Source organism: Xenia sp. Carnegie-2017, unplaced genomic scaffold (genome assembly GCF_021976095.1).
Source record: "Xenia sp. Carnegie-2017 unplaced genomic scaffold, XeniaSp_v1 HiC_scaffold_22, whole genome shotgun sequence".
NCBI lineage: Eukaryota > Metazoa > Cnidaria > Anthozoa > Malacalcyonacea > Xeniidae > Xenia > Xenia sp. Carnegie-2017.
The window spans coordinates 11429866-11457824 of NW_025813485.1; the positions used below are offsets into that span (position 1 = coordinate 11429866).

At 36.3% G+C, this 27959-nt stretch overlaps 2 protein-coding genes across 7 annotated transcripts in view; one reads left to right on the forward strand and one right to left on the reverse strand.

Moving 5' to 3' along the window:
* Nucleotides 1-27518, forward strand: LOC124445518 (tumor necrosis factor receptor superfamily member 16-like). Of its 6 annotated transcripts, none has more exons than XM_046996241.1 (7): nucleotides 1-119; nucleotides 21044-21094; nucleotides 21772-21918; nucleotides 22555-22728; nucleotides 23511-23703; nucleotides 24133-24324; nucleotides 25243-27518. In XM_046996241.1, the coding sequence occupies exons 2-7, from the start codon at nucleotides 21059-21061 to the stop codon at nucleotides 25533-25535; spliced, it is 1035 nt and encodes a 344-aa protein (XP_046852197.1). In that variant the 5' UTR covers nucleotides 1-119; nucleotides 21044-21058; the 3' UTR covers nucleotides 25536-27518. The 6 variants fall into 6 exon arrangements, with proteins under 6 accessions (XP_046852197.1, XP_046852200.1, XP_046852199.1 ...); XM_046996244.1 differs by lacking the exon at nucleotides 1-119 and adding an exon at nucleotides 7159-7449; XM_046996243.1 differs by lacking the exon at nucleotides 1-119 and adding an exon at nucleotides 10802-11021.
* LOC124445517 overlaps nucleotides 3740-27959 on the reverse strand; it is a 41335-nt gene continuing 17115 nt past the window's right edge. Inside the window, exons 12-13 of the transcript XR_006948184.1 lie at nucleotides 15215-15337; nucleotides 3740-4515 (exon numbers count right to left, since the gene is read on the reverse strand). The gene's annotated coding sequence lies outside the window, so the exon portion shown is untranslated. The remainder of the gene's footprint in view (nucleotides 4516-15214; nucleotides 15338-27959) is intronic.

Sequence of the window (27959 nt, forward strand, 5' to 3'; positions counted from 1 at the left end):
ACATAGCATGTAGCTTGTCAAGTAAATCCAGTAAAAAGTGCCAAACTTCTTTCGTGTAACAAGTTGTGAATCTCGTTTGATGAATGTTGAACAGGTGCGATGAAGAATGAGCAAAAGTGGTGAGTTGCCTGCTGCATTAAAAATACAAAACGATCACGTTTGTTTCACTAAAATTAGTCCAATATAATCATACACTGTTGATTGTGGGCAAAAAAGTGTTGGAAGGATCTTACTTAATGTTACTCGTTTCTTTTTGAGTTTCATAAAAAAATTGTGAAAAAAAATGATAATAGAATCCTTAAAAGTGTTAATTGAAATCATTTTCACGCCGAATGGCTATTAATGGCTATTAACATGAAGAGAATTTCATAATATTTTACACGTTTCCTGTTTTCTTGTATTTAACAGTAGTTCGTTCTAGTGTGCCTAAATAGTTTTTTCGCATTATTTCAAACACAGATTGCGGAACTTACTAACAAGTAATTTTAGAAAAATCTATTCAACGCGTAAATCATTAAGTGCACGAGAAAATACAATCCAAGTTGCCGAGCAATCAGTGCGCAAAAATTTGCTTAGGTTTGCAAATCTGTAATTGGGGAAAGAATCGCAAAGAATGATAGTTTGAAGTTCAGATAATAAATTTTATTCAACGTACGAGGGTAACTACTTTTCTGCGTCACGTCTAAGTTAGTGACATTTTTAAACCGAATAGGTTTTCCGAAACAAATATTTTATGAAAACGTCAAGAATGCGCGCTTGTGCTTATCGGATTACACAAAATAGAGCGATTGTATAATGCTTCAAAGCAAGACTGACGAAAGTATATGCTATTAAACGAAAATAACCTTGAGGTGACTTAAATTCACGGTGTTTACTCGTTCGTGGGCGCATCGTGGCAAGCACCATTGGGCATTTTAACGAGTCAATGGCTCACATGCATCTTTTTAAACGGCTGTTAAACTGAATAAACAAAAAGAGGTCAAATGTTGAGCGTTTCATTTTATATGTTTAGCCATTTTTCTTTAAGTTAAAACACAAATTACCATAATATCGAATAAAATATGTTCATTCACACAGACTACTTGTGTGCGTGAGTAAGTGGTTGTCATTTGTGACTTGAAGATTTGAAGCTTTGCATATATGATAAAGCACTTATATTGATTCCTACATTAATACATCTAAAGAATGAATGTAATGGGTATTAACGCTATCAAACAAGCTATAAACAGAGCCTCTCGCAAAAGAAGTCGAGATTTTCTTAATAATTCCGTTATAAATAAAAAAGTCTGAAATATCCCGGCATTTGCCCCTGTTTATCCAAAGATGTGGCTATTGCGTGTTTTAAACACAACTGGAGCAACAGAAAATAGACTTAAAATATTATTTCACAATGCGTTTTGTTTAACAAGTGCAAAATATTTCGACGCAGGTAATAACGTGATGCCCAAAACAAAAACAACCGAGATATTATTTTAAGATAACTCACTCCAGTCGTATGCAATGAAATTGAATATCAAGCTATTACTCGTCTTGAACATGTCGCAAACTTTTCGTGGCATATTAAAGCTGCTAGATTATGTTGATGAAATCGATGTGTTTATGTAGTCGTATAGTGGTCGGTTGCTGGAAGAGAGGTTTATGTTATCTCCTTGCTCATATCACTGATGCATGAAGACATGAGAATTGAAAAAACCTCGAAAATAGTAAAGCTAAGCATGAATTAAATTTCCCATATAGGTCTTTTTTTTCATGGACATAAATGGCACGATGGCAGTGCTGAACGTTTATTGTAATGTACGCTATTAAAGTAGTTCTATGACGCCATACAAATGTTTCAGTACGAAAGGAGAAGATTTTCATAACCTGATTATTTCCTATAAGAGAAACATCACTATATTATATGATTCTAAAAAACAAAAATGCAGCGGTTAGACGGACGGTATATATTTTGCGTAAAATATGCATAGATGAAGCCTGACGACATCCTTGCTTTCAAGTGTCAGGTTATGTAAAAATGTTTATATTTTCAATCGAGAATTTAAGTGTTTACGAAAGGAAATTTTGCCACGATGCTTTCTGATTGCATTGCAAAGAGTATTTAATAACTTCTTCCATTGAATTGTGTCAGTTTGAATAAAACGCCGATACATGAATTTGTCAAAAGAAGATTTTTTACAGCAAATGCACGCCGAGGACAATCAGATTAGGGGCGGTATTTTTTTAATCACTTTGCCGACGAAGTTAATGATATCCTGACAAAGCTTCTTTACATGTAAGGACAAAATGCTTTTCTTGATAGCAGGAATTAAAATGAGAAATTTGTACAAGGATCACGTCTCAAAGCCTTTATTTTTTCAACGAGTTTGTTTTGGCTTCGCTATTGTTCTGCAATTGTCACACCACAGACTTGCAGCTCTTTCGGTGCAGACATTCTTCCTTATCTTTCTGCTTTCAAGCATTTCCATGTGAATGATCGAATCATAATGATTTTGAATATTTTTCAGCCTAAAGAAGTCGCTCCATTTTCAGTACAAATCAGAGGATTTTTTGCGTAAATCAAATGACAAAACCAATACTGCCACTATATTTTAAAAACAGAATATATTTTGATTCTTCTTACTGAATGCGCTGAACACACATATTTTCATTTGTTAGCCCATGCACATTTCTGATTTACAAAGGCACAAAGTGTGATTAAAAAACACGCTTGATTTTATTTGAACGCCTGCTTGATAACATAAATTAAAAATTACTGACTGCTTTTGTTCAAGAAACCGACCGCCATTTATTTCGTAGAAATTTACGGATCATTTTTCAGCACACTACACACGCTCAATACGTCCCTGGTTTTACGACAAACAGACATAGCTATATGTGTGTGGTAAGTCCAAGGCATACAGTGGACTACTATAATCAGAAGTGAAAAAGCAATGTCCTTCAAGCACATCCAAAGGAAATTTTCACTCGATACTCAAGCTGTAAATTAAACATGCAGTAATTGAGCATATTTACACAAAACACTCGTTTCTAGCAATTTTTCGCGGTTTTTCAAATTTGAACATGAAAACTGAAGTCAAGAACATCCAAGGCAATTGAACTCGAATCGCTAAAGAGATAATTGAAGTATCTTAAAAACAATGGAATCCAAGTTCATGAATTAGCAAAAGACCGTCATTTTCAAGTGTCTACCTAACTGGCGAAGGAGAAAAACAGTGGCGGATCTAGGGTGCGTCAAAATAAAATACTGCGAAACATTTTGGAATATATAAATATACATTTTTAGCACCATTTCTTATATTCTTTAGAAATTCAAAGCTAACAGTGTTTGTCTGAAAGTACTTTGAGAAATTGAAATTGGAAAGCTTTAATTTATTTTGACGAACGCTGGATCCGCTTCTGAGAAAAATCATGAAAATACTTATGAGTTCTTATTGATATTGCACGTGGAAAAGAGGAAAAGTTCCAAGGTACAGTCGGCATTTTTGCTCTCATGTTGTTGGCGGCCCACGGTTGTGTAAACAAGAGCGATAGAATTCACGCTGGTTCGTCTGCGTTGACCGAAGTTTGTGGTGATTGACAAGCGTGGGCGCGGCAAAGGAAGGCCTAGTAGGCAAACAAACTTAAATACTGCCATATAAAGAGCGTATTTGCCATGGTAAATGACAACCACACCTTCGGTAGTTCTGAAAAGAAATGCTATGACTAAAAATTAAAGTAAACTAAATTCAGCGAATCAAACTTATAGTTATTAAAAGCTGTATTTCTGATACTTGTAAATTATAGTAATCTTAATCATAATCTTAATCATAATCTTAGTCATAATCACCATTTGCAACTTCAAAGTTCAATTCATATATTCATTCTACGGGTGATATAGCATCGGCTGTATACAAGAATATGAGAAAAGTTAGCTCTGCCTCGTTTATTGGCAGTACTTTGCTATATTCCATTGTCACTAGGCGTCTGGTCTTGAAGCTAAGAATTAATTCCCTGGCCACAACCAGACAACTTGTTAGCGTCATCCTTATGATTCATGGACAGTACGTCAGAAACTATTGAAATGAATGCACCGCAATCAAGCATGAAAGAAAGTATTTGGACTATTCGCTGCTTTTGGCTTCGAGATTGTGATTCTCTCACTTAACCTGCAATGAAAACAATAACAGGCAAAAGAGAACAAAAAAAGATAGGAAACTTAAATGAATAATTGCGCATGCTCTAAAGTTTTTCAGGGTGAAAACGCATTGACGAAACCATTTGTAAACCAAGGTAAATTTGTGCAAAAAAGAATTTGAAATCACTTAGCTTGACAAAGTCCCATAGAAACCTCGACGACCAGACACTAGCTAACTGAGATGTGTTTACAGATCATCTCCAAACAATATATAATGAAGTTGTGCACTTCAAAAGGCGACGTCCCACACTAACCACAGCAAGATCGCCTTGAATGCAATCATTTCAGCTGAGCTCACTTCTCTTGTCTAAAACTGTTCTTGGTTGGAAAGAATAGATCACCTGCAAGTGAGCAAAACACTGTTGCAAACAAGACATCACCAAATTTTCTTTTTCATGGATGTCACTCAAACACAATAAAAAAGCCACATGAAGATTCAAAGGTAAATGTGACTCTAATGTGAAGTGTGAAGGCAAAAACAATGGAATGCTATGCAATGAGGATTGTGAAATCCGAATAGAAAAAGAATTCAGCAGCGAATAAAGCTATGTCTGCTTTGTGCGTGAAATTGTTCTATTTACTTTCACTAAAAATATTGCAAACAGCCTAGTGATTTCATTTATTTCTTATTTGAAGAGTGTGCTGGGGCGTCGGAGGCGGGCACCGCCCAATGCCGAATGCCCACTCATTTTGAATAGATTTTTATACTCACACGTCAGCAGAAAATCTCAACATGATGAGAATTTATAACATGCAGTAAATGATTTCGCCACTATTATGAGAAAAAGTAAAAATGGGCTGTCTTACCCTTAGAGTCGTCGTTTGTCTCAGCAGGTAATGTTAATAACAATTTAGACTGACGTAGAAGGTTCCAAATATTTCACTATTTGCTTTTGGGTCTAGCATACTCTTTCACAACATATGAGATGCGGTATGTATGACGTTCTACAATCTTTGCACTTCGAATTTTCGATTGTATACAATGCATATACCTGCAGAAAACTTAATCGGTGCTTATAATTTCTGTGATGTGCCTGCGCACATTTATTGTTCTCCTGACGCCATTCATTGTGTATATATGGTGTTTCATTTGAAGAAAACGTAGAAGATAAACACATGAAGGAATTTGCCTCTCATTATTTTCCCCATAATTCTATCTGGAATCGAGAGAAAAATTCTGGAGCAACTTCCGAAGGCAAGAAGTCGACACACTTTGTGTAACCACGTGTTAAAATACTCATGATTTGTATTCACACAAACATTTGCTGCCGTAATTTTCAATGGTGGTTTAGCCGTGCACTTTCTGTTTCATGGACAGTGTCAATTTCGCCTCAGTTTGATTCAGTGCGAAAAGCTAAACAAGATGCATAATTTTAACAACGCGTTCGTGTTCAGAGTAACTTTTTTGATCCATTATACGATTGCCTTCGCAATTCAATCAGAAACTGCGTGATAAAATTTTGTGTCATAACATAAAGGTAGCTTTATAGTTTAATTTTAGACAGACTCTTCTCGTATTACTGTTTGTTGTAATTCAGGAGATGATATAATTCTAATGCCAAAACCAAATGCGACATCTCATCGCCGATTTTTGACGAAACTCGCTCGCGTAAGTTTTGAATGAAAAGCTTCATGAATGGCGAGGCTCGGTGGAAGAAATTGCATCAAAGAATTTGTTCTTGTATGCACATGTCGCGTGAAAAGTGACGATGCTATTTACCGATAGGCGTTCCTATATGAATTTCATATGTTAGCAAGTGTCGAAGTGTATGAAGTCGAACAAAGTACGACAACAAAGCCCGTTCCCATGGTTTGTTGTAAACAAGAATTATAACCATATGGAAAGTATATTTAAACGTTGACATGTCACACACTTGACTTGCAATTTACAAAGGTTTACTCAAATTCTTCCAATCTATTTAATTTTCCACTAATTTACATCTAATTTTCATTTTCATTTAAATTCCGCTAATTTAATTCTAATTCTAATTTTAATTTTTGATTTTAAATTCAACTCATTTATTTCTAGTCTTGATTTTGATTCAATCTGATATTTACGCTCTATTTATTCTTCCACTCTATTAATCCTCCTAGGCCTTATTCAGATACAAACATTAAGTCTTCCGAGACATCGAAAGCCCAATTCAGAGTTCGAAAATCCAGTGAATCTTTTAAGGTATTGCAAGAATGATTTATGCGCATAATTTAAAAATAATACAGGTATTCAGTGCAGATTCGTAGGCAATGTTTGATCAGTAAAATCCACTGTAATCGCACGCCTGTAAAACAGCTATAATTAAACGATGCAAATATGGCAAAAATTTTGTCAGTCCATACGTATACAGTATACTTATTAGCACTTATTCACGGAATGCAATGTCTAACGTACCGGCCACTAATACGACAGAGGTTAAAAAGGCTTTACCGTGAAAATCGACTGGTGCGTTAATGAGTAGTTTATAATGTGAAATTAAGGTATTTAAAGATTAAACTGTTCACGACTGATTGTAATCGGCTAAAGCAATTCAAACGAAAAATACCGCGTACGACAATGGCAACAAAGTTAAATAAACCGGCTTCGCTGCTTTTTGCTGATAATTTCAAAAGTTTTGCCCCCTCCCCTCCCCAGCTACCAATTTTTTAAATTTCTTCGAAAGTTATTGGTTATTTCGAACGACCGTTGAAAATTAGCGCAATAAATTTAAAACAGATTTGTATTGACAGATGTGTAAACATCGCGCAACTATCACTGATATTGATAATGATAATATTTCAATAAAATTCGAATGCAGATATCATTGCTCTTTTACAAAAAGAAAACTGACGTTTGCAAAGCGAAAGAAGTCAAAACCACAATAAACATGGTGTGCAAAAGCGTAACTAAAGACCCCCACGTGCTCACCTAACTTCCAATGGCGATACACAATGTTTATATGCCCATACACATTTAGGGGCTCACAGCATATAGCCCTTTAATAGAGCAAGCGCGTAATATCCCTTTCTTCATTCTTATACATATCGCTGTTTGCAGTTGCACGGATGCATGATAGAAGGAATAGGAAATTCGATTGTTTTACTTAACACCTTGTCAAGTCGTTTGTGAATCGTTATCTCTGGGCAAGATTAAACACGTTTCAGGCAATTTAGTGTGGCTATTTAAGCGTATGTAGTTTGATTCCGCAATCAAAGGATCAAAAACCTCGAAGAGAAAGGTTGAATGGTATTTTAAAGGCAAAGGAATACAAAAAGTGGAATCCGTTGACCGTATACATCAGGTATTTCATACATAGCTCTAATTGATTTCTGCATGTCAACGAATTTTCATCGGATGTACTAGAAATCCATTTAAAAGTAACTGTGTAGAATTTTTGTAGCTCTCTATTAAATGAATGCTCTGTCCTAAGGTCAACTTACTAAATTATACCATATGTATCCCTACATTTCAAAATATCCATGTTGCTCTGTGTGAATCGCATCTCTAAATTATCTTCAACCAGAACATTGCCTTATGGAATAAGTCGCCATTTAATTCACATAAGCCCAGTGCACACGAAACAAAGTAGGGTGGTTGCACAAGTTTGAGCACTATGATTATATAATTTTTGAACCAAGCGTACGTTGTCTTTGAAATAGAACGTAGTAACAATAGTTATCGATAAAAAATGTTTAGCTTCGACAAGCCTGTTACTGAAATTCGGTGCACAATCATTCCCGTTGCCAAACGTGGGCGGTGTACAGAAATATACATCATTCCATACTGAAAAATGCGTAAAATTTGTTTTTGCTCTCTATTCGATGAATGCACTAGCCAAAGGTCAACTTACTCTATTTTACTATACCATCATACGTTTTAAAATGTCTTTATTACTTCATGTGTGCATCTCTAAAATATCTTGAAAAATATCAATGGTATTTTGTACAACGTCATATAAACATTCAATATATTGCCAATTGTTAGTTCATTCTATTTTACTATGCTTCCCCACGTTTTAAAATGTCCGCGTTGTTCTCTGCTTGTGTATAGCAACTCTGTGAAATATTTTCAATGGAAACATTTGGTCCTTATACAGCTAATTCGTACAACGCGTTCGATGAATGCATTTGCGAATTGTCAAAACTTATCCTAGTTTACTATTAGCTCATGTCTGGCGAATTCAACGAGAAAGAGAGCGATAAGACCCAAAGCAGGTACAACAATATTTGAATCTTTCATAAGGAGGCAACAAAGGCCAGCTACGGCTATTCATTCGTGGAATGTGGGTAGCGGGTTTCATTGTCAGAACAGAAGCAATCGCGTTTTTGTTTATGAAAAAAATTAAGCCACCTATCTATCCCCTGTAGCGACATTTCATTCATTTCTATACTAGTATAGTATTCATGAATAGATAACGAGTTCATATGCAATTGGTTATAGTTTATAATTAAATCGTGAATGTTTGGCATTTATCGCTCGCAGCAACGCAGCCTTTTGCAATTAGCGCATTTCGGGTGCTTTGGCCATATCATGATTACCTTTTTGTGCATTATCCAGCATACTGAATCTACGTCAGGAAGATTAACGTATGAGGTATTCAAAAAAGGTCTCTCATCAAGTTCACTGATTGATGTAACTTTTCCGATAAAGTGAGAGTTTGATTCATCACAGCGCTCGTATCTCCCCAGACCCCAGCAAAGCCGAAGCCTGATTTTTTATCAACTTCGCAATTGTGACTGGCACATGTCGAATGCACAATAACAATACGTTACGCTTTCGGAGCAAACGTAATGAGTGATGTCAATGGAGCTAAAATCCTGCTGTTAAAAATGACGTCTGTGCATTTGTTAGCGAGTGCGAGCAAAATTCCGTTCAAGAGCATAAATATAATAAAAATATAGGACACAAACAAACATCTTAGATATCATCGATATCGTTTACGACTGCTTATATACACATAGATATATGTATATTGAATGATCATTTTCGGGTTAAAAACGAGAACACATAGCTCAATTGAGGGACAGCACTTAAATATTGCACGCCTACACGAAATAAATACATTCATGTGCTTAATCTAACAATAAAGTTGCAACTTTGTCCGTCATAAATGTACATTAATAAACATTAACCAAGTAATTTAATAATTGTACACCGTAAGAGCAAGAAAAGAAGGATCACTGAATTGAAAAGAAAGGAGGTTAGATTAAAAAAGAGTTGCTCCATTAAAGCTTTAACGACATAAGTTTTTGCATTAAGATTTGTAATCTTGAAATGCTACTTTGCATGTATTGGATAGAACAGTGAAGTGTTGTATTTCTGTCAACAACAGGATTACTAGTCTTCAGCCATTTATTGCGTCAGTTCATTCGTAAAGCCTACATTTCTTAACGAAAGACTGACGTCCATTAAGTCTACTTGCGAGAAATGTTATTTTGCAATTGAATTTCACTGATGCATGTTAAAGCATCAAAATACTAGATTCTATGCAGTTCACATTTCACAAACCATATTTTTAGGCGATTGGTATACTGAAATACGAATAAGTACGCAACCAAGTTTATTTGCCATATATGTTTGAAATATAGATCGAATTACCCAGCAAAATTCGTGAAAGGACACATAATGGTCAATCCGCGAAAACAATGTCTTTTTTTTCGAAGATATTGCGCGCAACGATCAAGTGCATGCATCACGAAGGTTTGAAAAACAACGTTTCCTTCATGGAAGAAACGTTATAAGGACAATCTACATGCCAAGTCCTCTTTTGCACAACAGCCCTCCCCTCCCCCCAAAAAGAATAATTAGGCCATTTAAAATCCACTGATAGACATGTAACCCAATGCGTTGGTGTGTAAAAGTATGGTGCACAACTATTATTAATAAACGACTACGCCGTAGGCGACAGTTGTAGCTTTTGTGACAGCGAATTTCGAACTATTTTGGATATATTTACAGCTGAAAGTATTTTTCGAAATTTCTATGTGGGTGGGTTGCTGGTACTAGAAGGGTAATTAAAAACAAAGGCATAACAGCTTGCCGACAACTAAAATCCATACTGTCGCGACGATTGCAGTTAGCTCTCAAGAAGTGTTATTAATTCCCAACTTTCGCACGCCTATCTCGATGGTGCAACGTCCTTGTATGTGTGTACAACACAATCTCATTCTTCTTTATTGATCGTCTTAAAACGTCTTTCTTTCACAAAATGAACGCAGGAACAGAGCTCGGAAAATTACAAGTCGGCCCATAAGCCCAACTTAACTTCAATTGGCCTTCATTGTTAAATATTATGTTAAAGTTTTCACTGTTAAACGTCCGACACAATGGACGTTGATCGTTCTGCAAAGCGACATATTATTAGCTCAATATGCCCCCTTATAGTTGTGATTGTTTCTGCCTACTTCAATTAAAGCAACTTTGTCTGTATTGACAAGCCTGCGACGCATAATCGTCTCGTCGGTACACAAAAGCATTGGCCTTTGACTTCGTCTTTTTTGCAACAATTACAAAACTGACCAAACTTCAAGTAATTGGTAATTACTGATCGCCTGTTCCGCCTCTAATGCGAGGGTCACGATGGACCAATCGTGTGGTCGCAATTGTTTAGCGCACAAACGTGTTCGGGCAAGCTTACAGCCATTGTCATATGAAAATATAGACGTATTTGTTTATTAAACTCGTTTACAACGAAAGCATTCACCTAGTGTTCGTGCCGAGTGAGCAATTGAACGTACAGTTACCAGACATTTAGATGTAATGTCCCAGAAAATGTAGTAACTGCCAAATGAGCTTAAGTCAAAATGATGTCGAAACATCATCGTGCGATGAGGTAATCTCGACATCTATGGACTGGAACGAAAACTTCATGAGGTAACAAGATGATAGGCGCTGTATTACTTTAACATATACGTGTCTTGGCTGGCTTAAGACCTTGAGATTTCGAGGTAAGAAATTTATTGTAAACGATTCCTTACAGATTTTGATTTAAGCCGTCGACATTTATGTTAGAGCCACGTTGAAACTTTACGAATAATCAATACTGTACTGCACTCACGTACAGGAAGGTCGATCATTTTGTTATAAAACTAACCCAAGTATACTATACAGCTGGCTTCGTGTTACTGTGAACGCGCTTTAAACATATTCACAAGTGAACGAGTTAAAGGTACACGAACCGAGTCGGTATTTTCATTGTTATAATATAAACATTAGGAAGGCAACATTATTAGAAAGGAACTGTGTGCGTAAGTAGAACACAGCAGGAGTTTAAAGACTTTCAAACAAAAGCTCATGAGCAAGTACCGTAGAGAAATAAACATAAGATTTATGAGAGCAGGTACGTTGTTAAGATGTGTACGGTGTTGACACAGCATTCGTTGCGCATTCTGGAACAACAATCTATTTCAAATGAAAGTATACATACATACATCATATGTATGTTTCATGCTAAAAAATTTAAAACGATCGTAAGAGCCTAACATGGCAGACAAGAAAATAGACACGATATAGAGTAGGTTGTTTAAATTCTAACAAGTAATGTATTGGTCGTTATATTCTGTACTCGTGAACTAATCTGACTTCGTACAATTATCGGATTCATACGTGTAAATTCCCGTACATTAAACTTTGATTTTATGCATAGGAGTAAAGAAGACACATCAAAATTTCGTAGGTGTTTGAAATATTTTCTCTTAAGTACACTAATATTCATGAAAGGAATAGTAAAGCTTAGTTCCTATTTGTATCGCGCAAACTATTTGAAAGAATAGCAAATCAAGGTTAAATTTCCACGGTATAAGTTGAAAGATATTTTATGTTCGACGGTGTATTTTACCAACGGTCTAGAATGACCATAGTTATATAAATGGCACTACTTTTTAAAAATTATGTACATCCAGCAAGCATACTTGGCTGTAAAATTCATCCAGTCAGGAAACTTGTTTTAAAAAATGTGGAAACCGCGTTCGAGACTTTATTTCATGATATACAACGCCTTGTTTACATATATCTTGGTAAATCGGTATAAATTAATGCAAAAATTTACATGCCTAGAAATTTTAATGGTTAGTTTCTACAAGAAAATCATGTACATATACTGTGTAGTATACAACAAGCACACTCGGGTTTATAATCTATGCATAACTGTTTAAAATGAACAGAATTTGTTAAATGAGGAACCATGTACATTCATCTAAAAATTAATTAGTCATCTCTCTTTGTTATTCAAAAGAAAGAAAATCGATTAGCTTGTACGTCTTGGCCTATTATCTATTGACCAGTTTTAGGCTTTGAGCTGCACAGGCAATCTTTGTGAAGATATATGAGAGCAATTGCGCTGCACTGGAAATCACGATCCACAATTTTTCAATAATTGTAACATTTCAGTTAACTATATGCCCTGTTCCTCAATTGATAATACAACATACCAAACGACTTGCCTATAGCTATAGGGTGTAAAGTCTAAATGCCTACAACGATTTATTATTTTCCGTTGTTGACAAATGAGAAATAACTCGAGAATTACACAAGGTAGCTCAAGGTTCACAAAGTGGGAAATCGTGCATAGCAGTTGACGCGTTTTTGAAGGGCAATAAAGTCTTATTCAAGTTGATTTTTTAAGTTAGAGAATGCATCAAGCCACGTCATGGCGAGGAGCATACAAGGAAACAGGTGATCTGTTTACCCATGCAACGGTGTTTCAAATTCACATGACACTCACAAGATAGGGCCAGTACACGAACTCTATGTAAACAATGCGCTATTTAAATCTTACTGATGTTTTACAACGTGATCAACATGAATGTTAATTGCGATTTTTTAAAGGTTGGACCGATGCTATTCATCTGCATCATAAGATTTTTCTCGAGCGTTACAAAGTACATTGCTATTTATAACCATGCATACAAGGCCAAGGGGATGCGATCCTTGCAGACTATTGATCACAATCACGAGCACAAAGAAAAACACGTTCAAAACAAATAAGACAAATGTAAAATCCTAAAAAAAATTACAAGTAAACAGAAACGAAACGATAATTCACTCGTCCATAGATCCGCATGGACTTCAGCACCTTTCCGCTAGTTTAAGTGCAAGAAAGTGGGCGGCTTTGTTTAGGGAGATGTTCAGAGATTGACCTGCAATACGTACTGACTCTAACATATGCAATTTTTATAAAGCTAATCAACAAAAAAGGTTAGCATTTTTTCACAAAAGTTGTGTACATGTGTTGGAAAATCAGGTTTCACACCTGCCAAACGCTTAGAGTCGATTTGACGTTGAACGTCGAGAAAATATTATAAATGGTATAAATATAACATGTTTAGATTAGAACTCAGCCGCCCAGGGTGACAACTATGCCCAAAAAAATGACGTACTTACATGGAGAACAAACATGCGTCAAAGTTATAGCCACTGGTTATAGCGGAAATGCGCGTGATCAACATAAGGCATGGTGTGATTATTTCTCACGCAGTTAATCTTAATCTTACATCTTAAACTATAATATTAAACCACCAGAAAGGTAGATTGAATACGGGATTTATTTAGTGAAACCTAATATATTAAACCTAAGCTTTATTGAACAAAATCAAACTTCCCATTGAAACATCTCTCTCGCTTTTCATTGCGTCTAAGATCCGTTAAAGTGAAATATAGTCTATCTCGTTACGAATGTGAAATAACATTATTCAAGAAATAAAGTTGTTTTTATTGTGTTTTCACAGGCTTATGCAAACTGAGGAGATCTTTGGAAGAACTCGAGAGCTGATCAGTGCAAAACCGAGATCGAAGGTCGAGGATTGCACATGCTCGAGAGTTCTCACAAACGTCTCCGAGGTTTGCATAAGCCATGTGCAATTTTGCAAGGCATCTTTTATTTCTTATATGGAATAACAATAACGCAAAAAAGATAAATTTAAAACAAGCGTTTTGATCTTCCTTCTAAGATACATTCATGATTGATTTGCAAATTCTCTTTCATTGAGTCAATTGATATAGCTATGAAGAGATCGGCTAGCACAGGCTAATGCAAACTCAGCTATAGACCTGACCTATCACCAAACGGGTTTTGTTGTTTTTATTTTAAAAATATGTAGAAAGACCACATCGCTGTGCAACTCGGTGCTGTATATTTAGTTAGATTACTGACTGTGGTCAGTTTTTTTATCATTCCTACTTGTCAAAAATTAAATTTACTGATTGTCATTGCACGTGACATACGTGGTACAAAAATCTCGGTAGTTAGTTATGCGGGCATGCGCGTTAAAGTAGTGTATCGCGAAGTATTCTAATGATGGATTTGGTTATTAGCAAAGTTAGAACACTGAACTTTGCATTGAGTCCATCTAAATATGATGGAACGATACATTGAAGTAAAAAGGGAACAGATTTGATGCTTGTGCCTACGAAGCTACTTTTCGTAAACAAAATTGCAGAACTAAAATATTATCTTCGATAAACACATGCTATATATAGAAAATTCGGGCGACAGAAATAGAATAAACCATTCCCAATTGACAATAGACCCCATATAGGTAATTGCAATCAAAGAAAATTGGCCGCGTATGTTTTTAGTTGTCGACGCAGGCTTTCGAGCTTTCATACCGCAACATAAAACAATAAAAATGATCGTTTTTGAATTAATCTCTCAAAATGAAATTTGATTAACGATTACGTTCTCGTATAGTGTTGAACGAATTCACTTTTTTTAAGTAATCATTTAGGAACATCCAATAATCACACAAGATTATGACCTATCGTGCCATAAACAATTTATGCTTTAAAATCTGCGTAATGAATAGATTATCTAATAAGCCCGCATGACAACTTAGTAAGCATTAGGATGACTAAGTTTCCTGAGTGTGAGGATCACTTATAGGATGGTAATGAATCGCCACTGCAGCTGGTCTAAAATTGCTGAATACTTTCCAGCATCTCGACGGAATGGAGTGGATTTTTAAAACCACACAAACCATCGTATGAAATATAGTTTCATAATAGCCCATCATAAAACGATTTCACAATTTACTTGATTTGCGTTCAGTCTAAAAAGCACGAAAGTTTACCTTTTCCACGCGTTTTTTAAGGAGCAATAATCATTTACAGGTCAGTCAGAGTTTGAAAATCTTTTTCGTCCCTGCCATTAACAATCTTGACAGAGCTTTAAAATCTGTGAGAATTGACCGCTCCTAGAAAATCCAGTACAGAACCTTAGTGAATGTGTTCAATCGAATGCGTCAGAACAACACTCATTAATCATTTAGCAGACATAAATTGGGGTAGAGGAGAAAGATGTGGCCCTTAAGCATATTTGGTTTGCGTGACTGTGTTGGGAGAAGGGGGAACTATTGACTGTCGTTATTGTTTGACTGGGGTGATGACTGGGAAAGCCAAAAATTTTCATGTTTATTTTCGAAGTTGCGTGTATTTCTTGTACTTCTTTCTAATTTATGAATTTGCTTTATGAAAATGTCGACACATGTAATTGAACCTGTATTTATTCTTCATCGTTCGTACATTAATAACATCACTACGGCGACAATCGTAGCCAGCCTGCATTTTGAAACTGCTATGCAAATTTTGGTGTCAATGTTTAGTGATTTTTGCATTTTGCATTGATTTTCATTGATGTATGTTTTCAATAAATTATGACATATGCTGAATTTGGGACTGCTTGGCCTTGACCGATGCCCAACCCCCCTCCCCCCCCCCCAACAACCCACGGCCTTTAGGTCTTAAACTAAAGTTGCTGGACTAAATGAGCGCTGCGCCTCTACAGGAATAGGCACTGCACCCCTAACTTTGTTCCATCGGTAAAAAGTACAATACTGACGGAGAACGACCTGAAAGGGTATTCATTTTTTAAAAAATTATATTTCAGCTGGGTAAGGCATTTTGGGATTAAATAAATGATGATCATTGAAATCCATCATCCTTTTGATACAGTTAAAACTATCAACCATTTTTAAGTTCCGATGCAACAAGTTCTGAGTTTTCCAAACTTAGTGATCTAGCATGTAATGGTACATATTTAATGTTAGCTAATTGAGCGTCCAAAGGACCCCAAGTGTGTTTTGGACTTTTAGTATTAGTCAGGTGGCGGTGCTTATAGACTGAATTGTGACATGTTGGTACACATTTAAGTAAAATCCCGATAAACCATTTTTCGAGTTTGCATTGCAGACAGATGAATAGCTAGATGTACGTATGTACTATTATTGAATTATTATTATAAAATAAAAACAATAAAACGCGTGCGCTGATTGGTCAATAGCTGAGTTTCCATTAGCCTGTGCAAACCGATTTGAGCTAAATCAATTAAATCAATCCAAGAGAACATGCAAATCAATCGTGAATACATGTTTCAGAAAAATTAAAACAATCGTTTTAAATTTATCTGTTTTGCCTTATAGTTATTTTATAAAAAAAGCAAAAGATGTTTGCACTGATCTGAGCTCTCGCAGTCAACATCTTTTGTAATAAACGAAACTTGAACTCTTGCGGTAATCTATGGAGTTTACTATCATAAAAGGATAAATCACATGCTGTTATTTTAAATTGCAAACGACTGTGAATAACATGGCAGTGGTGTTAATTAATTACAAAGGTCTCTACAAGCTAACAGTGGGCGAAAGTACTTCGGTAAAAAACAACAAAACATATCAATGCATAAGAGACATCTTAACCTCTCTATATTGTGTGTTTCCATGCAAAAATATGTTCACTGAATCACGTGTGCAAGGCGATACGTCCACAACCTTGGGGTTACTTTCGGGGTACTTGTTTGTACATTGAACCAATGAAGTGTAATGCTGTACATGTTGGAAAAATAAAGTAGAAATGATTACTTTCCAAGTCGCACAAATCAATAAGGATAGAACTTTTGTCCATATGGATGATCACAAGAGGATCGGTATTTACTAACTGTCTAACTTTTCCACCAGCTTTTTCACATTTCAGGCAAAAATTAACGAACATACAATCTAGCTGAAAGCTACAGAGATATGGCAGAAATCCAGCTTTATCTTTGATAATATCGACATTGAAACGTTTGTCAAGAAATGGGGAAGCCAGCCAACAATCACTATAGATTCATTTTCAATCGAAATTTTCATTCTTAATTTTTTAATAATTATGCAACGTGGTCCATTGTGGTGCTTTCAATGACTGTTTATAAACAAGGTTACAAGGTTGATTTCGGCACTACTTTCATCAGGAGAGCACCCTAAGGTACAACACAATGAGTCTCTTGCAATTTCTATTGTGATTCGCTACTAAGTCGATTACCGTCAGGCGATAAAGTCGATTGTCGAAAATATCTTCACGATTTGACGGGCCTAACAAACGATAAAAATGCACGAGCTGAACTTGACCAATTGCTTACAAGCTCGAGTTTACCAGATGTATAAAAGTCCCACCAAATGAAACATGCAAAATGCAAACGAGACAATAGCTATTTAGCATAAGTGTGCGCTAACAACGAACAACACAATGCAATCTGTCTGTTTTCAGCACCATACCTACTTCATAAAGATAAGCTAAGCAATTGAATATAGTTGGCTATTCTATCCAAAACCACGGGGAGCGAGTTGGCATGCTGATAAAGTATTTGTCGAAAAACCATTTGCTTTCACTGCAATCGCCATATTTACACTGCAAACAAGCTGTTTGGAAATTTTTGCTCAATTCACATCATTCGTACTTCGGTTTGTTTTTCAACGGAAAAATCGTATCGCAAACCTTCGTTTGTCGAATACCGCATAGTTCTGCTTTTCAATTTTAGCGCTGCATTGGAAACAGTAGCTTTGAGACATTTCTATTGTTATTCGTGCTTTGGAGTTCTGATTGTGATTTAAATTTTTCTCGACGGTGTGTAAGCGCGTAGTATAATTGCCTTTGATATGAATGACCCTCGATTTCGACCGCAGTATAATATCGCTGGGCACTTGAAGCCGGAAAAAACAGAGCACGAGATTTGAGAGAACATTTTGTCTTCGACCTTGAAACTGGTCCATTTAAAGAGGATTTTTTAAGTCATTCCATGGACTTGCGTGATCCGAGCGACAAGAGTTTACCAGACATTGCTTTTCGCGTTGATGCCGCCATCCTACGAAGTCCACAGCAAAAGTTTAGGTAAAGTCTAACGTATTCTAGAGCACATGTCGTTTATTCGGATGCACGCAGGTAAATGGGAGGGTTATGTAAGCGATGGAAGCGTGCTAACTGCCGGAGTTTAGTTAACGTGCGTCTAACGCGTCGAAAACTCCAAGTATGTAAATATGACATATTTCGAATACTTTACAACAATTATTTACGAAAACCTCTAAGTATATGTTTTATCTTCGTTGCTACAAAACCACATTCCCTAAGTGGAATCTCTCGAGTGTATATGTTCGATTGGTAACACCGGAAGATACTGTGCACTGTTCAATATATAATCTCATTATCCGAGGACAAAGTGGCGTTAGCTTTTCTGAAGTACAAACGTTATCATGTTCTAGTAAACTGAAGCGTTGAATTCGAAAGTAAAAGAAGTTTCATTTTGTTCTGTTCTCCTCAATGGGTACTTCGGTGAGTCATAAAGCGTCTAGTAAAACGACTGAATGAAAATATTTCATGCCTTACTATAAATCATCATCAAATGTGAAGAACGTGTCTTGTAATTATTTTGAATACAATTATGTCATACTGGTCTTCACAAGGTTTTCACTATAGATAAGTCATGACGAGGCTAATGTCGAATACATGTACACAGTATGACAGCTTGAAAATATAGTGACGTTCCAAATATATCATTCGGTGCTTCACTCTTATTTAAGAACTGCCTTGGTTCGTGATTTAAATCTTGCTCTTATATCAGATCAATTAAAACTTTCTTTGTATCATGTTTTTCGCTAGTTATGTTTTAGTTGAGGTATGAATAAATTTCAGTCATGTTTTCCTTAGTTGGGGTTATTTGTGGACTCGTTCAATATTACTGTTATGCTGCCATGTAGAGAACTCGACAGGACCAGACTAAAATGTATTTTTAGCAGAACCAAACAAATTTCATTCATAAAAGAAAATAGCGCGAATTCCACTGCTTATCATAGTTTCTTGTGTAGGATGGAGAACCTAGAAGTCACCAGATTAACTTATGCAAATTCAAAACATATTTCAATGGTTAGTTTCTATTTAAACTTAGTCGAATAACTTAGTCATCTCAATAGTAAGTTTCTCCGTTTTACGATCCTCTCGGATCGATCAGCAGGCGATCCACGTCGTACGATTATTTTTGGTGTTAAACAACGAAGACGATAAATACATTGTTCAAAATAATTATAAAAAATAAATACAAGTATCATTGAAACGCCATAATCCGATGTATCTCAAAGCAAATATAAACTAATATCAATGCAAAATATATCTAAGTTTTCTAATACATTATGTACACATAACACATACATAACTTATATAATATTCATCATGTTGATAGTCATGACTGATTAATCTTCCTTAATGTTTGATTATACAAAACATTGTAAATTTTCAATGAATATGTACGTGCTTCATACGCAGATAGTGCAATGGTACTGTCTAAGACGTTGTTTTGAAAAACGACAATGAAAAAGTCAAGTGTATAGTTTCAATAATACATTCATAATAGCCTAAGCTTGTTATGCAATGTTCCTAAATAATAAAATCATGTTGAACAAAATAGCTCTCCTGCACAAAACACTCGAATCAATATGGAAATGATCGTTTCTTCTCGGAATTTTCTTGAAATCGGTAAAACATACAACACTGAATGAATGATGAAGACGTTAAAGAGAGTTCGATCTCGACCAGTTCGATATATAGCATGCAAGTATTCGACATATGTCCTACTTTGTCTCGAATGTTGTTTCAAATTGTTTCGTTACAGTTGCATGCACTTGTGAATAGCAATGTACAAAGTAGGTGAAATGGACTTTTTGCATTAGTCAAACGCAAGGCATTCGCTTCGATTTCCATAAGCGAGTTTAACCTATAAACAAACCAATACAATACATTTTTGACTTTACATGCGATGAAACTTTACAAAAGCGTCTCGCAACATCATATGGCAACATAAGTCATGATATTGTATAGGACACCCGTATACCCCAGTATTTCACAAAATTGGCGGTTAAACGCGTGCTGGCATGATGGCTTGCAGTACCACATAAGTATTATAATAGATGTGCAAACATACACTTAACTTTTAAAAAGGTACTGGAGAAAGTAGGCGGTCTGGCACACCCAAATACGTATGTATGTAATAGTCGCTACAATATCGTGCGTTTGTTCATTCATAACTTGACGTTATAATCTACCACAAGTTTTCGTGCGCTCGAGCGTCGGTTGTCATATTCTGCAGCAGAGCGTAGTTTACATAGCCTAACAGACATCGTCGCCAAATATTGCGAGCCTAGACAGAGGCACTTGTCAATTTAGTACTATTCCTGATTGCACGGTATTGGTTTTCCTGTTCAATTTTTCTTCGATCGCTTCTACACGCGAGCTTATAATACCGAAGTCCTGACATCAAATTCAGCAGCGCAGAGGTCCAAAAATCATTTGCTATGTATCTCTCGCTGCCAGTTAGTTATATTTACGAAACATTTATATGAGAATAACGTTTGTCAAAGAGACTTAAACGACAGGATCAGTTAATGTAAGAAAAAGACTTTGATTAGGATTGTATATTAATTTCAAGGTCTTTTCATCCAACATCATCAAAATACAACGATTATGCAGTTACTCGAAAAAAATTAACGTTTCTCTGGTTCTGTCGAATGGGAAATTAGATTAATTATTATCGAAAATGCATTTCTGGTAATGATAGGTGCTAATTTTTCTCCATCCCATATCTTACAAATTATTTTTCTTTTTAGTTACACCTAACGAAAATGACAAACACGAAGAGGATAATCATAAATCTTGTGGTGAGCATAATACACCTTTCACTTCATGCGTTTTGGTAATTTGCTGCAATGTACGTCTTCTGTGACATATGAGGCTATGAGCATAGTTTACAGCTAATAGTACACGGTGGAATTGAAGCTCTTCAAACGAACGTCGAAATAAGTTTGTATTCCCGAGTTGATAATATCTTTTGAACTAATCGAATACGTCGTTTTTTAAAACAAAGAAAGTCCTTGTCGTAGTTCGGATGTCTTTCGACAGTCGAAAGTATTTGAGCAATTTTTTTCTAACATGAGAGAGCCTATATATATAGGGGGTTTATTTCATTCAAAAAACGACCAAAATAAAATAAAGGAGGAAGACCAGCAATATATCTTAATTCGTGAAATTCCGTTATAAAACAGATTTGAACGGGGCTGTATTCGTACATGCACTTAGTAATCCATGTTGAGTTCAAATATCTCAAAATAGGTGCAAGTATAAATAACCCTTCCCCCTCTCAATTATAAAGCTGGCAAGTCCTTACAGTAAATGTAATCTGGAAATAAAAGTGACGTCATATGCCATTCACCCTATATGACCCACTAATCAGAACAATTCCACGCCGATGCACTTTCAAAACCAAAAATTTTGGAACGTAAATGATCAGCTATATTTCAAAACGATAAGCTAACGAGTAAAATCTTTAAATCTTCAGGTCATTCTGTGCGGTATCGGTTTTGCCACAGCGTGTGGAAAGTTGGAATACCTTCACGATAACAGATGTTGTGAAATGTGTAAGCCCGGGCAATATGTGTCGCAACATTGCACTGACAAACAGAGGACGAAATGCAATACGTGCCAGGTAATATAAGCCATCATCATTTCAATGGCCTTCACTCCTTCCAATGCATACTGTAGTATGAAATAAATAAAATCTATGAAAAGACTTGATCGATCTCATAAAGAGTAGGCCCATCTGTTTAAGTTGCAAAATTAAAACAATAAAACGCGCGCGCTGATTGCTCTATATCCGAGTTTGCATTAGCCTGTGCAAACCGAAATGTGCTGTAAAACAAATAAATCAATTAAAGAGAATTTGCAAATCAGTCAGAAATACATTTTAGAGGAAAAATAAAAAGTTTGTTTTTAATTTATCTGTTTCGCATTATATTTATTTTACATAAGAAAGATGCATTTCGTGTTTGCATTGGCTTATGCAAACCTCGGAGACGTTTGGGAGAACTCTCGAACGCAGCACTCGTCCTTCGGTCTCGGGCTTGCACTGATCTGCTCTCGAGGTCTTCCAAACGTCTGCTCGGTATGCATAAGCCTGTTCCAGCACAATATTGTTTTAACCCATGACGATTCATCATGCAACCAGGAAGCGACATGTCGTGTCATCACACGCGAGACTACACGCAGTTAAAAAAAACTAAGATGGTGGGCAAATTTATACTACATAAACCAGGAATAACATGTATTTTCGTTGTTTTTGTAGTTTGGGAAAACAACAAAGACATATAACAACGCAACGGATTGCAATTGCGGAAAAAATAAATACTTCAGCAACAGCTATACGTTTTGTATGGAATGCAGCGCGTGCACTGAAGGCTTCTTTCCAATTGAGAAATGTGGACTCGAAGAAAACACCAGGTGCCTAAAGTGTCCAGAGGTACGTACACGCACAGAAAGAATACATACGCGCTCAAACGCCGGCGCACGCGCAGTTTTATTGGGGCATACACTAATGCCGGTACTAAAAAAGCATTGTCATTCACACTCACTATGTGCGACAGAAAAATTACGCTCTCTCTAATCAATGACAAAGTCATTTGGGCATCGATGGCAAGATATTCTTTAAAATATTTCAAATCGAGCAATCAGTGGAGTGAAAATACCGTCTTCGAGTAATTATGAGATGACTTTGAAGCCGCACTCAGTGAGTGTGAGTGTGCTTTTTATATTGATGGTTAGATTCTAACTGGACTTTGATATTAAGTGCTGAATACATAAGCCGAGTTGAAAACAAAATAAAAAGGGGAAATAAGTTTAAGTCGTAAGCATTTCAGCCCAGCTGGTGGGGACAACTCGCTTCATATCCCTTAAAAATCAACACACGTATTTTGCAATCTTTTCGCAGGAACAGTATACTACGACATCGCAGCTTGCATGGTACTAAAAACAATTTCGAACGAATAAAGATAGTTGATTTATTTACTTATGAAATTTTGAAAAAACAAATTGCTTTCATTGATTTTCTGTGTTCTTGACCATTGATTTATTTGTCTTCGATGAAAAGCGTCACTTTCGGTGAGTGAAGTAATTCACGTCGACAGACCATTTTTGAAAGTCCATTTTCTTTGTGTTATTTATTAGCTTAAAATATCTTCTAATATAGTTAAGCTTGTGTTTTTTATTTAAATAATTGAATCGATTGATTGCTTTTGATTATAGAATCATTTCTCCAATTTAACAAAAAATTTCAACTCTCCATGCGTTCCATGCACAAAATGCCAGCATTACGTAAGGGAGTGTAAACCAGAGAACGACTCCATTTGCAAGGATGAAGTGACACAACGTCAAACAACGCTAAGCCCAACAACAATCAGCACACAAAATACCAATAAATTACTATTGTACGTTCCAGGTGAGTTACAAACAAGGTGACAAACACGCGCAATTGAGCACGATTTCCAAACCCCCTCCAAACTTCAAATTGAGCACGATTTCCAAAATATCGAGATGAAAATCATCTCCCTTGCTTGTGTAATCCCCAGTCTTTCCGTCTAGGAGGTCTAAGTATGAAGTTAAAAACTCTTGCGTCCATATTGGCACTTGGTTTAAAGTTGCAAATGGCAAATCTTTTTTCTATAACGAAAAATTCATTTATCCCGCCATTGAAAAAAACTTGACTCGGGCATCAGAAACAACGAGCCTTGCCGGGACAACTCGATTGTTGTAGACTGATGTAGCCATGCCCTTACAAGTAAAATCTATCTTCGTCGTTATACAGATCCTCCCATCTTCAAATTGCGCATTATGTTTACACGTAAAATATATCTTTACCATTGTGTAGAAAATGCGACGGCAAGAACAATGGTGTCAAACGATAGCAACAACGCGGTTATTTTGCTCGCCGTGTTAGGAGTTCTGTGTTTCTTACTCCTTGCATTGCTCGTATTTATTGTAATGAAAGCTCGTCAGAAAAAACGAGGGGGTGTGTGGCTGACAAAACACCAAAGCTCGGAATTCGTGCCACTTTCCACAGGTAAAATATACGAACTTCGTGAGTCGGGGGGGTGGGTAGGTGGTGGTGGGTACTTTGTGAATGTAGATCGACAATGTTACAATTGGTATCAGTATTGACTGACGCATTGACATCCTCAACATAGTCATATTCAAAGCCAACGCCAAAGCCCCGAGCAAACTTTCTCAACATCTCGAGAGCATTTGCACACCCTGTTGAGGGGTGTTGAGGAGCATTTAACGGTGTTAGGGTTGTTGTGAGAAGTTTGAACTTACTGAAACTTTCCATTCAACAGCGCTGAACATTTTCGTTGTTCCGCGGTCACTACTGCGTGCTTCATACTGTTTAGCGCGTTTGCAAACAGCACACTCAAGACTCAACGATGATGTTGAGCTGCCAGATGTGCATTGTTCATGCTGAACTCACTGATCTATATATGTGTATAGCTGTATATACGCAGATGATGGACATTGTGGAACATCTTATTCCATGATCCTATGTTTCATCATCTTTAAGACTCAACATGTTAAAAGCGTTTGCACACATCACTTAACATCATTCAACAAGCGCACGACAATGTTGAGCGCAGGTTGAGTCAACATATTTTAGAGAAAGGACTTAAGGATATCGAAGTGGATACTAGTCCGCGAAGATGCGAGTTCAAATCTCGTCCAAATCACGCGTTTTCCATGCGCATGTTTCTCTGATGATGGTTTGGAATAATTAAACATAAGCGCGCAAAGCATTACCGTTATTTTTCTTTAAAGTTCACACGATGTTTTGTCTGCAGGCGACTTCTAGGGTATAGCATAAAATGAGTTCGACCATAGCTGAGTTTTTTACTGCAACGCACCGTAGTCTCAAGGACAAACAAGTAGATAAAGCTAAAATCTCAAACATTTAATCAATTCATTGACTAAGGATTCGCCTTTGTTTTAGGTATACTCCTGCGCAGTCAACCCGCTTCATTTTTACTGAAACTCAAAGATATGTTGACGGCAGAGGGACGGCCCAACTGGAGGCAACTCGCCGGGGAACTGCAGTTTACTTACGATCAAATTTGCAATTTAGCCGTAAACAAAGAAACGGCGGCGGAGAACATGTTGTGGACGTGGCAAACGTCGAATGAAGCGACGATGGACCGACTCTATGAGGCGTTATATACCATTAAAAGGGAGGACATAGCAAGTTTTGTACAAGAATACGCGTTGGAAGGCGTTGCGTCCGTTTGAAAGTCCCTTTCCACTTTGAATTCTTCTGCCGCTCGAGGAAGAAAGGTCAAGAGTGGGATAAATTACTTAATATTGCCATTATACCATTCGATTCATCGAATGCTCAACGATAAGTATATATTTATATGACATAGGAGCACCGAGGTAAATTATTTTAGTTAATGTCGGAAAAATATTTATCGACAGTTTATAACCGTCTTTATGATACGAGGCAGAACGACGTACAGATATGTGATGTGTTCAAGGGACAAGAATGGGCAAATCCGATGAAATTCCGCAAGTGTGCTGAACGAAAAAATGTGTTCAAAATAAAACTCTGAAATCGGAACTCGTGCAGCCGTGGTGGGTACATGGTTAGATAAAATGAATCGTAGCCGACCTGTTTGGATTTCAAATACCTTTATAACAATGACATTTGCTATGAGTCTCCAAGGAAGATGTAACCACGCATCAGGCTGTTCTGATTTATTTTGCCCAATGCTAGATCCACTGGAACACAGACATCAAATATCTGTACTTCTTCAGCAAGTTGATTCTTAAAAAATAGGTTAGTTCAGTCGGGTTGATTATAAGCAAACAAGCGCACACCATCGGAAAGATAACGCTAAACGAACATTTAATTCAATTTCATGCCTAAGATCGACAAAACGCAAGCCTCGACAGAAACTTAACCCAGGAAGGAATAACTGCTTTTTTTGTCGTTCCTGAGTCAATCTCCATGAGATCCTAAAGTTATTCGAGGATATCCTTCCTCTGCAGGGTCATTCAATCAAGTACTTTAAAAGTATTTCCGTATTACCTATAGGTAATATTGCCACAATTTATATTTAGCTGCTAAAAATTCAGGATGCCTTAAACAAACATTCTCAGTCCTTAAGCAACGAACTTTGTGAGAGTGAGGCTTAGGGCCATTTGCGAGACAAAGTGCAGGCGAGAGGTAGGGTTGGGTTGGGAGGCGAAATTAGCGGCAGGGTCGATTAAGCTAGTATAAACTTTATAATAGTCTAAAATTCAAATCAATCAGGGAATTGCTTGCATTATCAGATTGATTGAAATTGCACACAATAATTGTAAAATGTCAATAATGGTTAGATTCTCCTCAACAGTAAAATTTTTAACTATAGTCACGATGCATGAAGTGCCTTGATGAAGATTCAGCTTTTTGCATAAATTTATACGGCATCACAATAGGAATTTCATCTCTCAAAATTTGAGTGCGAAGTCTTTTAATGCATTTGCACGCAGACGCCTAAACGTCAAAACACTTGATTGTCTCTGTCGTTGAACTCGAGTTACTGGTTGCGCGATGAAAATTCTAACAGCAATACTCGTGGTTCGCGGCAATTGTATAAAACAAACACAATTTGCAAAATTTTTTGAACGAAAAATTTGTAAGTGAGATTGAAAAACGATTTTTTTTGCTAGAGAAAAAATAAGTCATTCGTAAAAAAAGCAAAAACAAATGGCTTCTGATGATACAATCTATAAAACTCGTTAAATTTTCTTAGCTTGCTGTGGTATTCGAGTGGGCATTTGTGGCAAATTACACATTTAGAGAATTTATTAGAAAATCGGAAATGTTTAGGGCAGGGAGGGGGTGTTGATTCTGCTCGATTTATTATTACTTTTTGTATTCGGTAGAAACCATACGATATGTGTATTTTGTAAAAATTAGATTAAATGTGATTTTTGGTGAGTTAAAATGTTTGCATGATGTTAATTATTTTCAAAATATGGAATAAAATTGTAAATTAACGTAGAAAAGCACAATTTTGTGTACAATTTTTTTGCGAAGGATTTTGCGATTATTTTTATAATCCAGTGCTGATTTGTTACTTGAAGACACCAATCGAAAAACTGCTATTTTTTAATTCGAAAATCTCTAAACTTGTATGAAGTTGAACGTACCATATAATTTTGTAAATAGCTTTATGAAATCATACGAAAGTATTTTCGTATGAATAAATTATCATATCAAACAAATGAATTAATTATTTTTTCAATTTTTTTTTCATTTAACGAGAAAGGCAAGTGCGTATCAATTTTTGTATACAGTTCTGTCATCCAAACATTGGCCGAATCAACTACTCGAGGGACCTGGTGCCCACTTCGTGTGAGGCCTTTTTTGCCTGAAGTTATATTCTTTAGAAAATCGCAATTGTATTTAGGAAATAAAAGATGTTTACTGTGTTTGCACAGGCATATGCAAACCAAGGAGACCCTTATTGGGAGAACTCGAGAAAAGATCAGTGCAAACCTGAGACCAAAGGTCGAAGGTTGCACCTGCTCGAGAGTTCTCAATAACGTCTTCGAGATTAGCATAAGCCTGTACAAACACGAAAAACATCTTTTATTTTTTTTATAAAATAACAATAATGGAAACAGAAAAATTTAAAACAAACGTTTTAATTTTTCGTCTAAATT

Excerpts from the sequence above, each read along its gene's own strand:
- LOC124445518 (XM_046996239.1), top strand. Across the intron at positions 21,095-21,771 it reads GGATAATCATAAATCTTGTG|GTCATTCTGTGCGGTATCGG; the intron begins GTGAGCATAATA and ends TTAAATCTTCAG. Across the intron at positions 23,704-24,132 it reads ATTACTATTGTACGTTCCAG|AAAATGCGACGGCAAGAACA; the intron begins GTGAGTTACAAA and ends ACCATTGTGTAG.